This window comes from Solanum tuberosum, unplaced genomic scaffold, assembly GCF_000226075.1.
Source record: "Solanum tuberosum cultivar DM 1-3 516 R44 unplaced genomic scaffold, SolTub_3.0 scf00208, whole genome shotgun sequence".
NCBI classification, from domain to species: Eukaryota; Viridiplantae; Streptophyta; class Magnoliopsida; order Solanales; family Solanaceae; genus Solanum; species Solanum tuberosum.
Window position 1 is genome coordinate 679,111 of NW_006239132.1, and position 13,549 is coordinate 692,659.

The following is a 13,549-nucleotide window of genomic DNA, read 5'->3' on the forward strand; positions in this document are numbered from 1 at the left end:
TTCTCAAATATTCTCTCCAACTCAAGAAGAAGAAGAAATGAGTGAATGAGTTTTATGTGAAGCTATATGTGAAGGAATGATGTGAATGAGTTTTATGTGAAGCTATATGTGAAGGAATGATGTGAATGAGTTTTATGTGAAGCTATATGTGAAGGAATGATGTGAATGAGTTTTATGTGAAGCTATATGTGAAGGAATGATGTGAATGAGTTTTATGTGAAGCTATATGTGAAGGAATGATGTGAATGAGTTTTATGTGAAGCTATATGTGAAGGAATGATGTGAATGAGTTTTATGTGAAGCTATATGTGAAGGAATGATGTGAATGAGTTTTATGTGAAGCTATATGTGAAGGAATGATGTGAATGAGTTTTATGTGAAGCTATATGTGAAGGAATGATGTGAATGAGTTTTATGTGAAGCTATATGTGAAGGAATGATGTGAATGAGTTTTATGTGAAGCTATATGTGAAGGAATGATGTGAATGAGTTTTATGTGAAGCTATATGTGAAGGAATGATGTGAATGAGTTTTATGTGAAGCTATATGTGAAGGAATGGTGTGAATGAGTTTTATGTGATCTTGTGATGATCCTATGTAAAGTGGATAGCATTGTGAGTTAAAGTATGATTTCTCATGATGTATATATGAAATGATGTTGGATTATGAAGTATCCTTAAATGAAAATGTTGTGACTTGGTTGGTAGACTAAAGTGTCCCTCCTTGTTACTTAAAGTCTTGAATGCATGAATGTGTGAAATGGGCAAAACTAAGAAATGGTGCCCTTTCATAAGTCTAGCTTTCCTAAGTAAATGTAAAACCATGAAATCGGTAGACCTAATGGTGGTAGCCCTTCTCATGTGTGAAATGATGAACCTTGGATCGGTAGGCCTAAGGCACCCTTCTAGGGGGATTTAATGAGCTATCCTTATGAACCTTGATTGGCCATGACTAAGAAATGGGGCCTTTCTTGGGAAGAGGTACTATGAGTTGGTTGAACTAGAAAAGGAACCTTCTCTAAGTACATATGTGATTGAATACTCTATGGGAAACAAGGCTAGCACCGAGTGGATGTGGTTAGGAAGGTGGCCTAGTTGAGTATGAGATTAGGCACAATGAACTTCCTTGGACATCCCTTAACCATGTGCCTACATGGGTTGCTTACTAGTTCTACCTTTGGCAAGTAGAACAACCTCCACGGAGTAGGATAGACTCCGGATTCCATACCTAGCTAGTATGGTCTATGTCGGTTATGCCTATTCCCATCATGTGGGATGTGCACTCTAGTTATTGGATAGGTTCTACAACGTGTAGGTAGTAGTATGGGATGCTATCTACACATGGCACGAGTAGGCTTTGAAGATACTAAAGTGAGTTCCCTAAGTCTAACGACTATTATGTGAAAGTCCCCTTATGTGCTTGAATGTCTCCAAAATGGTTTCTTAAAGAATGTTGGCCTATTGATGTTATGTTGTAAAGGAAATGTCCTTATCTAAGGTAATCTTGGGGAACACTTAAGTGTGCTTGAAGAGGTTGTATGGGCGGTCACTTCTTGTCTCACTCAAGTGTGTCTTAAGGTTATATTAGGTAGAGGTCCTATGGTAATGAAATGACATGTGTTCTTTTAAAGTTAAGCATGGGTTGTATGTGGATTTATGTTGAGTATATGTATGGTTGGCTATGGTCTTATATGTTAATGTTGACTTGTATTATGTCTCTTATACTTGTAAAGGAAAGGTTTTATCAAATTGATATGAAAGCATTTATTCTTTGAAAATGTCCTTTTTGGCATGTTTTTGCATGGTCTCCATACTTAGTACTTAATTGTGCTAACCCCTTTCTTTCCCTTTTTAACTAAAGTGTAGGGATTTGGAGATGATGACATGTCATGGCTATTTGATAGGTTTCTAAGTGTTGAAGATGAAGACTTGGTGAGTCCTCATAGATTCGAGGACAATACCCAATATGTTCTTTTATGTCTTTTTTTGTATTGTTTGAGTTGTGTACGGGATTAGTCCCGAATTTTGTACTCTAAAGTATTAGATGGTTATGAGACATCATGTATAAAGTCTAGAAAGTCTTCCGCTTGCTATTTTTAATTAAATGTTTTCTTGGTAAAGAAAGTTTTAAATTCATTATGGTTTTAGTGTATATGCGATGAATGAATGCTAAGAGGCTTGTATTAGACCTCTTCGAGGTCGAGTACGCCGGTTACGACTAGGGGGTGCTCCCGGGTCGTGACATTACCACTCAATCAAGCATTCACAGTCATTAGAGAAGAAATTTCAAGGAAAAGGTGATCATAGTGAAAGTCATCATTGAACTTAAAATTGAATGTGCAAGTATGGAGTTTGTTAATTTTACCAAGTCAATTTAATCTATATTGGTCCCCTCCCATACTCCACTTTTGTTAAGACCAAAAAACACACAGGGGCGAAGTCAGGATTTTTCACTGAGGGGGTGTCAAAATATAAAGAAGTAAACATACATAGAAGTCAAGGGGATTGAGCATATAGTATATTACAACAGCAACATATACTCCTACCTCAAAGCTAGAGAAGATGTTTCCATGAACATATAGTATATTATACATTAAAAAAAACATTGACACCCCTTGGACAAGAGTGGCTCCGCCACTAAACACAAAAACGGTTGTAAGCATCTAAAAGCAGATGCTGTTCGACTCCGACAAAGAAGAAAACCAAAAAATGGAAATTGTTGATTGACAGGTAAAAACACAAACTTCACCTGAATTACATGTATATTTAATGCAGCGATCAGCACCATCTTCCTTTCATCTTTATCCATTCGAAGCCAACTCTATCCATGAGACTTTATACAACACATAACTGCAGTCTCAGTCACTATGATCCCGTTAGGTGAATGATACATACAGATCAAGCAACTAGAGTTGTGTGGGTAAATTCCAACTAGCACGAGAATTTACAACGACATTGCACAAATATCTGACGTATGAACTGTGTATTAGAATGATATGTTGTTGTCATCATCACAATCTTACAAAAGCGACTTGGCCTGCTTAACTTGCGCACCCTGCAAACATACGGAACTCCTCGGTTAGCAAAAGACCAATCTTCATTTTATGTGTTACAACACTGACATTTAAAAAAAAAAAAAAACTGGAACCCATTTTTGTGATCAGAACTTAGCTCCAAAAGAAAGCAATCAAAGGATTTTGGTCCACTAACGCGCATACAGTTTTCTGATTCTGTAGTTAGGACCTACTAGCATATAGGTCTTATGTATTACTCCCTCCGTTTCAATTTGATTGTCCTGTTTTGACTTGGCACGGAGTTTAAGAAAGTATAGAAGATTTTTGTACCTTGTGGTCTTAAATTAAAGATATGGAAAATGTACCAAAATGCCTTCTAATCTTGTGGTCTTAAGCGTGTCATGTGGAAAGTTAAAATTAAAGAGTTGCCAAAACAGGAAATAGGCCTTCTTTTTTAAATGGGTAAAAAAAAGGGAAGTAGGACAAATAATTTGAAACGGAGAGAGTATCAAATTGATCCTGTTGTCAGTTGTCAGCAACACGTGATGCAATTTGTCAAACAAATAGTGTTTGTGAATCCACTTTTTCGGAGTTGTTACATTTCAGTAGTTCAAGAAAATTAACATTTCTCACCAAAGAACTTCTCTTGGAAGCTCGTTCAACTAAGTATGCACAAGGCTTGAAAAACTCTCCATACTCCTTCGACCATTCTTCCAGTTTTGAACAAATATCTTTGGAGCCAACAGAGTGAGACCAAAAAATTATGCCTCCCCTGATTTTAATCAACATATAAAATAAGTGTATGAATCATTGCCATGGCAAAGATGATTTCTAAGCAAAAATACCTGTATCCGGGGAATCCCATACCCAAAACTGAAGCAACATCAAGATCAGAGGATTTCACTATAATTGCCTCTGATATCATGCGACATGCTTCATTCAGTACAGGGAAAAGAATCATCTCAACAATTTCTCCATCGGACAACGTTGCCAACTGTACCAAGTTGATTGTTCAGACGTGCACTAAGTCATAAATTGATAGATAGAAAGGAAGCATTCAACGACCTTTCCAAAAATATATTTTGTTCATATGATATATGGTAAATGCATTATATGCGCTCCAACTACAATTTGGCATTCAAACAATTTGAATCATTTATCAAATCTACAATCATCAAAGAACGGATAGACAACAAATAAACACAGGTTGAACTGTTTGCAAGGGACCAATTAGAGGAACAATCTATTTGTTTATATAAAGAGGGGACATAAGCCCGGTGATGTGGCACGTCTCTTACATTAAAATGATCATTTATCTAGTTACTCTTCTTCTTTTTTTTTGCATTTTACAAATTAAGAATCCTGAATTTGATTACAAAAACAAACATCAAAATACACTTCCCTTCTCAAAAGTCATGCCATTTCGAGAATTAACTGAATGATAAATAGTCTTAGTGTCATTATCATTCTTTTTTTTATTCTTGTTGATTACCATATCTTGGTGTTCTGCTTTATGGTTATATCATGAACATTATTTATGTGTTCTATTTTTTCCAAAGCCAAATAATACATAGCAATAAGCCGCATACTTTCTTCAAGATAAGTTCAGTCGGAAGATTACTAGAGAACTTTCAATAGAAGGATCAAAAAGACAGTTAACTGAGTGAAAGAGAGAGAGAAGACCTTTGATTTAATGGTGATACCAGACATACTTCTCGCCATTTCTATATATTTTGATATTTCGGGATCTGGGCTTGCCTCTTCCTTGTCATTGTATGTGTAGAAGCCTTGGCAAGTGTATTTACCTATACACATTCCATTGGTGAGAAATTCAAGAAAATCTGATGACAAATACAATCCAGGTCCTGATGACAAGAAGGAAGTGTACATTACCTGCACGGTTATTTTTCCTCATGATTGGAATCAAATTTGATTTGTAAGATCTATCTGGAAAAGTCTCAAGGAATTTCACATCATGCACAGCTGCAGACTGGAATCCATCTTGATCAAGCATTCTGCAGTTGACATTGCCAACATCACCCAAAAGAAATGGAAGCAACAACAGAAGATGTCTTGCACTCCAAGTGGAACGATAAAAGAAAAAATATACTGAAGATCACATTCATCATTGGTGGATTATCCACATGAGAAATGTGTGTCATATAACCTTTATTTAGTATTTAAAGGAATAAGCTTCTCTTTCTGTATGATCAGATTTTGAATCAACATCCATTAGTTCTGGAACATTTTGGTAGCTGTATGTTAAACCATAAGGAAACTCATATTTCTTTTATTATGAGTTCGACTGTATGGAGAAACTGAGGGTTCTACTGAAGAGCACAGCTCGATCAAATCAATTTCACATTCATAGGATGTTGAATGGAATATGCACCTAAATGGACCCAATTTCAACCCAAAGCTGGTAAGCGCCTTATCAATCTGATACGCATCAGCACCATGTTCAACAAGAAGCATCGCTGCCTGCAAGTAGGGGAAGCACATACGTCTGACTACAAAACCTGTACAATTCTGAACTACAATAGGAGTCTTTTGAATCCTCCTTCCAAAGTTCAACAGATCCACAAGCGTTTGAGGGGATGTCCTCTCTGTTCGGACAATTTCCAGGAGATCAGTGACAGAGGGTGAGCTGCAGCCAAGTAACAAGCAAGCCTTAACTCATTTGTATCAGCAGATATACTAGGATTGCTTAATTCACCTTTACCTAAAAAAGTGGATCCCAACAATCTCCCTACATGGTTTCATCCCTTCTCCAATCAAATCTAAGTTGACTATACAAGTAGTTGAAGCAAAAATGCAGTGAGGAGGGCAACACTCATCCAGATCAGCAAAGTATTGCTGCTTCAAGGAGACAATGTCAGGCACGTCCTATTAATCAAGAAGAAGAAACAAATGAGAAGTCTGCATCTGAGTCAATCTGATGATTATCATTGTCATTTCTACAAGTAATCTGCAACAAACATGTATGGTTCCATTTTCTACTCAGTCTTTATGTATCTGGACAACTCGTCCATTTCAGCCTTTCGTGACTCATGATACTCTTGGAACGGCCATTTTTCATGATAAAGCATTAACGTAACTACTAGACAAAGATTAACTCAAAGTTAACACCCAAAAGGACTGGATAAAAGACTGCTTCTCAATACGAGATCAGGGTGCAGTAAGCACAACTGCCTAGCTGATTTTTAGTTCCAAAGATAAGACAACATGCTGAATTTTTTGTCAAGTAGCTCCCTTTGCAATGAACTAAGATTTTCCTCACCACCGACTCTAAGTGAAGATTTCACTAGGACCGAATCGATTGGCCCAAAAATTCCCAGCATCACTGCAAAGTAAAAGTATCAAGATACTGCCGGGATCATCGCCAATTTATGTTTTTATATTTCATCCTAAACATCAGACAGAATATAATAACTTGTGGATAGATAAATCTCTATGAGCTCCAGAGTGACCAAGATCTTCCCAAGGACCAAATAACTACCCAAGACTGTCAAGGTTATCAAAGTACAGCACCAGCAACATACCCAGTGTAATCCCACAAAAGGGGTCTGGGGAGGGTAAGATGTACGCAGACCTTACCCTACCTTTGTGCGATAGAAAGGCTGTTTCAGGCAGACCCTCGGAAGGTTATCAACGTATTTTATCAATTATACTAGCATAAAAGAACCCTGTCCTCGGAGTGCTATTTCACAAAACTAAAGGTATATTAGAGGTTAGACAAACATGTGTTTCAATGTGAAAAAAATACATTGAAACTCACTACTTGATCAGGTCTCAACGTACCATGACGATCATGATATTTGACTATTCTACATTACTCATCTGAGACTTCTCTGACGTGCCTTCTACTCTCTACCATATTAATGAGAATAATACAGTTTAAAATATTTATTAATTTATGTTTATGCAAAGTACTTTTGAGAAACTTCCTGTTTTACATTTCTATTACATACCAGCATATAGAAGTTCAATATTTTACCATTGGAAATTTGTCTATGAAGCGGTTACTGGTTAGTAACAAAAACTATCTTGAGAAGTTTTGAACTTCTCTTTTAAATCAAAGAGCCCCTGAACTTTTACATGGATTTGGGTCATTAAAACTTTTACATGGATATGGATAAATTTTTGATCAGTTGATGATTATTACTATCTCCAAAAATACAAATCCAAACAAAAGATAACATATATGCTCGTTATGCAGCAGCACACTAGCAAAAACTGTAGCTTCAACTTAGAAAGAAAGGTTAGTGTAGAATATATTTGAATTGACCAAGTGATTCAGTGTAATGCTTTTCAAAAATCGTACAACAACCAACCTCTATGACTAGATCCACATCTTTGAAGTTATCATAGCTCAAAACACCCTTTAAAAGCGTGCACGCTTTTTTATAATGCTCTTGAGTCATTCTTCCTTCCTTAACACGTCCTTCCAAATTGGCTGGAAAGGAAACAAACATTTTTCAAATGGTAAAACCTTCCTTGAACTAATCTAAGAGTAATTAAGGGGACTACTCATTACTTCTCACCTTTAACTCTGCCAATGCCATTCTGCAGAGAATTCTGATCTATATACTTCATGATTACATAATAGTTTGCAAGTACCAGCACTGTTGCTATTCCAGAACTCATCAAGCTCCCACCAAGTATAGCAACCTTGTTAATCTTCCTTGGTAGCAGTCCTATATCAGTAATCCCAGGAATCTGAAACAGTAAATGTATAGAACGATCAACAAAGAACACATAGAACAAGAGAATTGCAGCCACAGTAGCAATGTTATATCACATGGTACAAATGTCAGGAATTGAGCCACAAGAATAGAGAAGAATTAATTGTTATTTGACCTCAAGAATCTTCAAAGCTAGAAAATTGGAAGGACACATTAATTCTGATATGAAAGTGCAATATAAAGCTCAATCTTGATAAATTCTCTACAACGACTTTTCTCCCTTTGAATTTAGAGCATGATGCAGATTATGTTCCTTTGAACCAACAACAAGATTTCTGTTGAGGTTATAACAGTGTTTCATCAAAATAAGGAAATTTAATTTTCTTTTTTCTAAATAAGAGATAAAAGAAGTTTCACTTTCTAATTTAAACAATCCCAGATACATTTACTATATAAATACTCAAGAACACATTACATCTTTTTGAACCTTTGAAGTGCATAGAGAAGAAGTTTCACTTTCCAATTATAAACAATCCCAGATACTTCGATTATATAAACACTCAAGACCAGGTTAGATCTTTTTGAACCTTTGAAGTGCTTTGTTTCGCAAAGAATACATGCACTAAGCTCCTGCAACTATCAGATTGTCGAAGTTCATGTAAAGCTTCTGCTTCCTGCCAATATAAGACTAGTCATTTCTAATTCCATTTAGCCAACCATAGCAAAGAGAGATCACAAAGAGTATATCACCTTCCATAGTCCATTACGAGGGCCACAAAGAATACCATGTTCAATGACATCAATACAAACCAAGGGATGGATAACATTTGGATTTTGTTTCTGAATCTGAGCTCTGACAGAATTGAGCAATGTCCTAGCTTCTGCCAGAGGTGCTAATCTATCGGTTCTGAAAAGACTGATAGACCATGGTCTTCGACATTCTAATATATCCAAAGCCCATTGACAAGCTGATCCAAGCAACTGATCTGATGGAGATATAGCATCCACTAGGCACATATTGCAAGCTTCGTCTCCACTTATCCGCTTTGACATCTGGAAAACATTTATAAGGGAACCTACTTAGAAAAATCAGGAAATGAAAGCTCCAAAATGATAAATAGCATTCATCTGAGGGAAGTGATGGCTAATGTTGGTTAGGTGAGATCTGCTTGCTTATGAAAAGTGTCGACTGTCTGGTACTTCACTTCACTATAGTCACACTACTATTTTAAGCATGGATATGTTAAATCCTATCTGTTCTCTTGCTTCTTTTCACACTGACAAAGAAATGATAGAAAGGCAAAGAAGTCAAGGTAACTTGTTATTCTGCTCAATTTACCCAATTTTTAGCGCTATGACAACCCATGACGGAGACTCTGTTACAAGGAAAGACATGTGAAGATGTTGAGGCAACTCAACCATATATTGTATTACTAGATATGTTAAGCATGAAAAAGTCACCCTAAGACCAAAAATAAAAAGAGGAATCCAAATAAGGTACCAGAATCATTTCAAGAGCCTTTGGAAGGCCAACCAGCCGAGGAAGTCGTTGTGTTCCTGAGATAAATCAAACTTTAGAATAATAATCACGTATAACTGTTGGCAAAAGCATCATCATTCTGCCTTAGCAACACAAGTTCCAATATGGTCTACAGTATACACCGCATATTTCACATGAAAGATTCTTTTTAAAAGAACGCAATAACAGAAACGACAGTTGTAGTTCACATAAAAACTTTCTGTGCCAGAGAGAAGGCAAAATAAGGCAGTGTCCAGAAAATAGACTGCGCAATTTGTTTCACATGATTAAAGTGTACCAATATTTTAAAATTGGTCCATGATGTCTCTAAGCATTTAGACGTGCTTTAAGGTTACCCAATTATCTTTTATCAGAAAACAAAGGTTTGAGTATTCTTTTAAGGATTCTGCAGCTTGGATCATGCTTACTGTTTAAATACCAAGTGTATGTGATATCATATTATCTTACTTCTTTTTTTGCAGTAAAGTGTACAAAATTTTGGGATTTTTATTTAATTAAGTTAAGAGCAAAAATCATTATTTTGACAAGGGATATGAACTCCCATACAATGCATCATGTGTAGCCAGCCAATACCAGGGTATCTCGACGTAGAGAAATCTCATCCTTCTCAGATTCATTCGGCATGAGAAGACTTTAAACAATAATGTATGTCATGTACATGTCAACCAAAAGTTTTCCAGTCTCTTATTCATATGAAGAATGAAATGCAACATTTGAAACTAAATGCTCAAAAGATGGCATTACCTAAATAATGTTAACTAATTTCCAAAATGATAGGGTAATAACTGACCATTTAACACAGTAATATGCAATCTCAAACATCAGAACAACAATACAGGATATCTCAGTTTTTTTTAAGAATGAACAGGACATAAGATTTGCACAATAACTTCGAATGACACCCAGTCATAATGGAAAAGTAAATAAGTTAATAAAAAAATCCAGAAATCTTCTCCTTATGTTACCTCCAAACCCAGGAAGAATCCCATACTGAAGTTCGGGAAGACCTAATTTTGAGGTAGATGTAGATATGCGAGCATGACAAGCCTAACAAATGCATTAGAACATTCGGTCAGATTCAATCCATTACACCTCAAAAGTTGTTTATTTCTATCAATATTTTATCCACATTATTCCTACTAAATAAGTCGTCTAGTCAGTCACATGCTAAAATTTAACAAAATTAAGAGCCTAAAATCTGAGTCTCTAGATAAACCAGTGGCCAACCAATTATGTTGTTTCTGCAGAAAAGCCAGAGCAGAACAGAATAGAAGAACACTAACAGAAGCATATATTAGCCTAAAATAAACTATTACACACTCACTAGTGCAATTTCAAATCCCCCTCCCAAAGAAAAACCTTCAACAGCAGCAACAATGGGCTTCCTTGAAGCTGAGATGCAAAAGAAATATGGATTACTATGGTTACCATAAGTCCATGAATAAAACAGAATAAAGGTTATCATAAGACATATACTCTGGGGACTACTAGTAACAGAGGTTTTTCCCACCGCGAATTAGTGGGAAGTTTGTGCTATAGAAAATGATTTTCCCACTCATTCTCCACCGAACAAGCTCCCAGGAAAAATGCATGGTGGGAAACATATTCTCACTGAAATAATGGGAAACTTCCTATTTTTTCTGTATGAAAATATAACTATTTTTTCTTTTCTCACATATAAAATCAAAATATTTGTGGGAATAGCCCCTGAACATTTTTGGAAATTTTGATGGGAAAATAGAGATTTTTTAGTAGTGAGGGAATACCTTCCAATGTGTCGGTGATAAAGTCAACTGACATAAAGCCAAGTTCTCTATGTGCTGCATAAAAATAGGGCTTCAAATGAGACGAAACTCGTAACTGAGCACTCTGGAGAGAAACAACTAATCAGATGATGATCTTTCTTACTCTTTCTCTGTTGACTTCCACCAAAAGCTGTTACAACAAATCCTGCTGAGAAGTTTCCTCTTGAACCTGAAACATTAGAAGTATGTTAATTTTCAACCATTAGAACAAGCTGATCACAGAAAAATGAGAAAAGCCTTAAACATACCAGTTATGACAATTGCCTTCACACTATCTTTACGTATAGCTTCTTCAATCTTCTCTTTCAAGCTCAATAGCACTAAGAATAACAAAATACAGCAAATGATTAATCTAGAAAACCACGGCAACATCATTTTTCACAAGTAAATTTGCCAACAACAACATACCCTATGTAATCCCACAAGTGGTGTCCGGGAAGAGTAGAGTATATGCAGACCTTACCCCTACCTCGTGAAGGTAGAGAGGTTGTTTCGGAATAACCCTCGGCTCAAGTGCAGCACATCAAAGTAGTTATGAGAAGGGAAAAGACAATGAAGAAAACAAAGCAACTAATAAGGAAAGCACTAGAGAGCATTCCACAAGTAAATTTGTCAACACTAACTAAAGGACCAACACTTGATCAATCAACTACGCCTCAATCCCAAAATAGTTCCCCTTAACCACATAAATCATCTATGTTTATTCTGCTGTATTGACAATTGATATTAAAAAAGAACAGTTGAAGTTCATTTATTTACATTCAGTCACTGAGTAAAGCTAATTAATGCAAAAAGGAGTCCACTGCTACTCCGAAGCAGCTTCAAATCTTCTACAAATATGAAAAGAAAATCTGCGGATGCAATGAATTTGCGGTGTGTCCACTACTTTCCGCTTGAACTACACATATACAATTAAATAATGGCATAAAACATAAACAAACACTCAAACTAGGCCTCAGCTAACAAGTAAGCACTCCAACTTTGAGAGTGCACATCTAGACACCTTAAATAGTCTCAGTTGGCAACTAAACATTCCAACTAGTCTCCTGAAACTTAGGTAACACATAAATTTTTTGAAGATGTTTAGATGATCATTTTGCAAGTTGAAGAGTTCAACTGACACTATGGAGATGAGTTGAAGTGTCTAGATGTGTATACTTAACATCGGGAGTGTTTAATTCTGCTTTTTCGGACAAATTTGAGCATTTGTTTATCTATATGCCTCAAATAATTCCCCAAAAAGGTACTATTTCGCACTCATGGGCTCAAAATTCTGATGCGCCGGTGCCAGCATCGACGAGAATTGGATGAATTAGAAGGTAAGTAGATTAAAAATTGAAGTGATTGGAAGTATTGTTTGAAGAAAACAAGTACCGTCAACGGAAAGCAGATTGAGAGGTGGACGATTGATAGTGATAATGGCTACGCCATTTTCTCCGACCTCCGACAGAATTTTCCGGTCCGGCGATTTGCCGTCGTTTGTTCTCTGTTGATTCTCCATGGATTGCTGTAGTTGTAGTGGCAGTAGCTGATATTTTTGTGATTGTTATGTAGTGTTTAATGAATATACAGTATAGTGAGTATATGTTAACTTTAAAATATTCTTATTTTACATTTATGCTCTTCAATTATAATTGTGCACAAATAAATACTTAAACTTCTATAAAGTTAAACAGGTAAACACATGAGTCTTACATGACATAATACACTAAGGACACCATGTAGGACACAAAATGTCATGTAGGATATCACGTAGGACACGTGTGTCTTATTGTTTAACTTTATTAAAGTTCAAGTGTCTACTTGTGCACACCCAAAACTGAAAGACATAAATATAAGTTGAAACCACGTTAATGGACATATTTATGTTGCTCCTTACTTTTACCACGATCTCCCCACCTTGATCATGACTACCTCACATCTCTTCTTCTCTGTCTGATCATACTTGGCATGCTTAAAGTTTGTCAAAGCTTTGAACTATGTCATCAATAGTTCTAACTTATTATTGATGTTCTAACTCCGTTTTGACCCAATTTTACTGCTCATTGATGAAGTGGTAACATATCTTCATTTGTGTGGTTGAAAATATGAAGTGTGAGGGTGGTGAACTCTTTCACATATACTTATATGTTGCATGTCTAGTTCAACTCTCTAAATTTGCGTTTCGCCTCATAGATGAGGTTGTTGGGAAAGAAGGTCCTTTTGAACGTGGCTCAGAATTGCTCTCATGTGTTGATGGTGCAAAACTCCTTCCCTATTTTAGATTTCTTTCGCTTCCACCGTAGCATGACCATCTCTGAGAGGTACAACACAACAGTATTGATCTTGTTTCTCGTCGCTCTTTACCCCATTAGACTTAAAGTAATTCTTCAAATGTCAAAGGAAATTCTCCACATCTTACATGCCACAAGCGTCGTTGAACATCAATGGCTTGTGAGCCTCAACCTTGGCCTTTTTATCTCCATTGGACGATGCAAATCCTTCAGCTTCAATTCCTCCCTTGAGC

General features: G+C 36.3%; 2 protein-coding genes across 5 annotated transcripts in view; both read right to left on the reverse strand.

The window, feature by feature from the left end:
* The window catches only part of LOC102586733 (uncharacterized), a 5,602-nt gene extending 3,216 nt beyond the window's left edge, over positions 1–2,386 (reverse strand). The window contains exon 1 of the mRNA XM_015312537.1: positions 2,248–2,386. The gene's annotated coding sequence lies outside the window, so the exon portion shown is untranslated. The remainder of the gene's footprint in view (positions 1–2,247) is intronic.
* A 127-nt stretch (positions 2,387–2,513) lies between these two features.
* LOC102587081 (glyoxysomal fatty acid beta-oxidation multifunctional protein MFP-a-like) lies at positions 2,514–12,586 on the reverse strand. 4 transcript variants are annotated; one of them, XM_006355750.2, is made up of 18 exons: positions 12,418–12,586; positions 11,292–11,363; positions 11,147–11,212; positions 11,005–11,058; positions 10,563–10,630; positions 10,204–10,285; positions 9,200–9,255; positions 8,449–8,751; positions 8,286–8,372; positions 7,558–7,732; positions 7,348–7,469; positions 5,736–5,899; positions 5,406–5,660; positions 4,907–5,028; positions 4,697–4,818; positions 3,859–4,007; positions 3,647–3,785; positions 2,932–3,054 (listed from the first exon to the last, which is right to left on the reverse strand). In XM_006355750.2, exons 1-18 carry the CDS (start codon positions 12,542–12,544, stop codon positions 3,019–3,021), a joined length of 2,199 nt encoding a protein of 732 aa, XP_006355812.1. In that variant the 5' UTR covers positions 12,545–12,586; the 3' UTR covers positions 2,932–3,018. The 4 variants fall into 4 exon arrangements, with proteins under 4 accessions (XP_006355813.1, XP_006355812.1, XP_006355814.1 ...); XM_006355751.2 differs by lacking the exon at positions 3,647–3,785 and having other exon boundaries at positions 2,514–3,054; XM_006355752.2 differs by lacking the exons at positions 3,647–3,785; positions 3,859–4,007.
* Positions 12,587–13,549: the final 963 nt, after the last annotated feature.

Coding starts and splice junctions, on each gene's coding strand:
- LOC102587081 (XM_006355750.2), bottom strand. CDS start 12,544: ATGGAGAATCAACAGAGAACAAACGACGGCAAATCGCCGGACCGGAAA. Junction 10,286..10,562: donor GGGGATTTGAAATTGCACTA/GTGAGTGTGTAA, acceptor TGCATTTGTTAG/GCTTGTCATGCTCGCATATC. Junction 8,373..8,448: donor CTCGTAATGGACTATGGAAG/GTGATATACTCT, acceptor TTATATTGGCAG/GAAGCAGAAGCTTTACATGA.